Genomic DNA, 2,255 nt, shown 5'->3' on the forward strand with positions numbered 1-2,255 from the left:
TGACGGACCGACGCCCCATCCCAGGGAGCACCTGCCCAGAAGCAGACGGCCAGGACCCGAACCATCCCCCGTGAAACGTAAATGCAGCCAGTTCAAGAAAACACCCTCATGCAGGTTTAGAGGCCCAGGAAGTCTGCGTTCTCAAAGTCTACGCGCCTGGACTACAAAGCAACACACACTTGAACACAAAGCGCAAACTTGCCCGCCAAGCACTGCTACAGCTTGGAGGTATGTTTCATGCATAACGTGAAATCTGACTTGAGACACTGGCGTCTGAATACGTTTTTGGTGCATGAACCCTGACCCCTCCTTTTTGTTAGGAACTCGGAGCAAACGAGCTCCTCTGAGGGGGCGTCGCCAACGGAAGCAGCATTCATGCACTCATAAGCCATCCAAGATCTGACCTGAATATGGCTAAATAACTAATTACAATGATGATATCGTAACTAAATTTGATTCCACCTAGTGCAGAATTCCATCAGTGTTTATGACTAACACAGAAACATGCCAATGAAAATTACGATACACCCTTCGTTGTCTACTGTCTGCCAATTTCAGTGATGTTAAAATGTGGTATTTCCGGCTTACCTGCTAAATACTTAATATTATCAAGCTTGTGCGACTCGAGCATGGTTTTAAGGCCGGCAACCTCCGTGTCAATCTTCCGGTCGGTCTGAGTGAGCGCGCGATCCTGCTGCGCATGCTTGGAAAACAAGAAGGGGCGGGGCGTGAGCCCACTTCCGGTTGATGTCCCCGCTTCCACGAGCGCATAGCCCCTCCCCAGCAGTGCAGGCTGGGAGACCCGGATGAAGGCGGCTTGAAGGCGGCAGCCGTTGCTGTCCTGTTCTCACAGGACCACGACGTCCCCTAGCCCCGCTCCCTTCCGTCCTTGAGCAGGGGACCAGCGCTGGCCCGGCCCGCAGGGGCCGTCTGCGCTGCCGGCTCTTCCCGGCCCGAAGCTGCTCTGCGCAGAAGGCACGTTACCCACTTTGTCCTCAGTGCATGTCTGCTACTTCGAAATCCCCCTGAACTATACACCCGCTGCGGTCACGTCGATCCGACTCGGAGTGACCTCCACTGGGTTTCCGAGGCTGTAACTCATTACCCACGTAGACTGCCCCTTCTTTCTCCTGCAGAGCGGCTCGTGGGTCTAACTGCCAACCTCTTGGGCGATAATTAGGGGCTTTAACCATCGCTCTACCGAGGGCTCCTTAAAAGGTGGGCAGTAGATTCAAAAAGGCTTTAAAAAACCATTCTTAAAGTTATGGTGCGTGCCTTGACACTATTTCCATTGAGGTTTAAAAACTTGCCTCTTTCATAGTTTAAACGCCAAACCAAGCCCAACTGCCCCGGAGCTGGTTCTGACTCAGGACATGTGAAAGCGAGGTTCTGAGACTGTCGATCTTTATAGAGCTGGCAGCAGCAGCATCCATGGAGCAGCTGCTGGGTTTGAACTGCAACCTTGTGGTCTGCAGCCAAATGTCTGTATTAGGAGGCTTGTGGACCCAAAGGCCGATTTGTACCCTTCTCTAAATGCAATCCCGTTAAACTCGTTACATAATTAACACCCTCCCACCGGCTCTCCCCATGACTTCGCTGTTATAAAGTGGTTGTACTACTGCATTTATGCCTAAAGACACCGGAAAAGCTTCCCTAAAAATCCCCAGGCAAGGGAGTACTTCTGTACAGCTGTCGGCTCTGGCAGAGCACGGAAATGCCTGGATGAGCGGACCGCTGGCCCAGAGGCACTGACCAGCCACAGCTGGAGCATGGCAGCCTCCTGAAGGTTCCAGGTAATAACAGTATGACCGAAGTATCAGTGCATGCCATAGTTATGAAAATAATAAAAATCTGGCACTCCTTCTGGCATTCAGATTCTTTCCATCAATAAGATCTACACTTTAAGATAATAAGCTATTTGGGGGAAGTAGAAAAAAAATAAGGCACTTGTTAAGTGCAAGATATCCTCTGACAATAACCCCCAGTGTAAGTTCTACAGCCCAGGGTGGCACACAGGACTAACAGTGCATGGGATGATGCAGGGATTAAAGAAAAAAGGACACGGCAAATGCCAAGTGTCCTTTCTTACCAAAGCCACAACTTCTGTCCTCATTTCGAGCAGCTTCCTTTCATTCAACGAATACTGAAACACACCGGTCACAAGGGTCAGGGTCAGATGCAGGCACTTTCTCTCTCCTTCTCACTGTCTTTTTTTCTTTAAATCATTTTATTAGGGGCTCATACAACTCTTATCA

General features: G+C 50.2%; 1 protein-coding gene across 1 annotated transcript in view; it reads right to left on the reverse strand.

The window, feature by feature from the left end:
- Positions 1 to 462: 462 nt before the first annotated feature.
- MCUR1 (mitochondrial calcium uniporter regulator 1) overlaps positions 463 to 2,255 on the reverse strand; it is a 9,146-nt gene continuing 7,353 nt past the window's right edge. The window contains exons 6-8 of the mRNA XM_045298681.1: positions 2,090 to 2,143; positions 589 to 703; positions 463 to 491 (exon numbers count right to left, since the gene is read on the reverse strand). Of these exons, the coding sequence (XP_045154616.1) occupies positions 463 to 491; positions 589 to 703; positions 2,090 to 2,143 (198 nt within the window). The remainder of the gene's footprint in view (positions 492 to 588; positions 704 to 2,089; positions 2,144 to 2,255) is intronic.

Source organism: Echinops telfairi, unplaced genomic scaffold (assembly GCF_000313985.2).
Source record: "Echinops telfairi isolate 266 unplaced genomic scaffold, ASM31398v2 ScPeMD7_7439;HRSCAF=8477, whole genome shotgun sequence".
Taxonomy (NCBI): domain Eukaryota; kingdom Metazoa; phylum Chordata; class Mammalia; order Afrosoricida; family Tenrecidae; genus Echinops; species Echinops telfairi.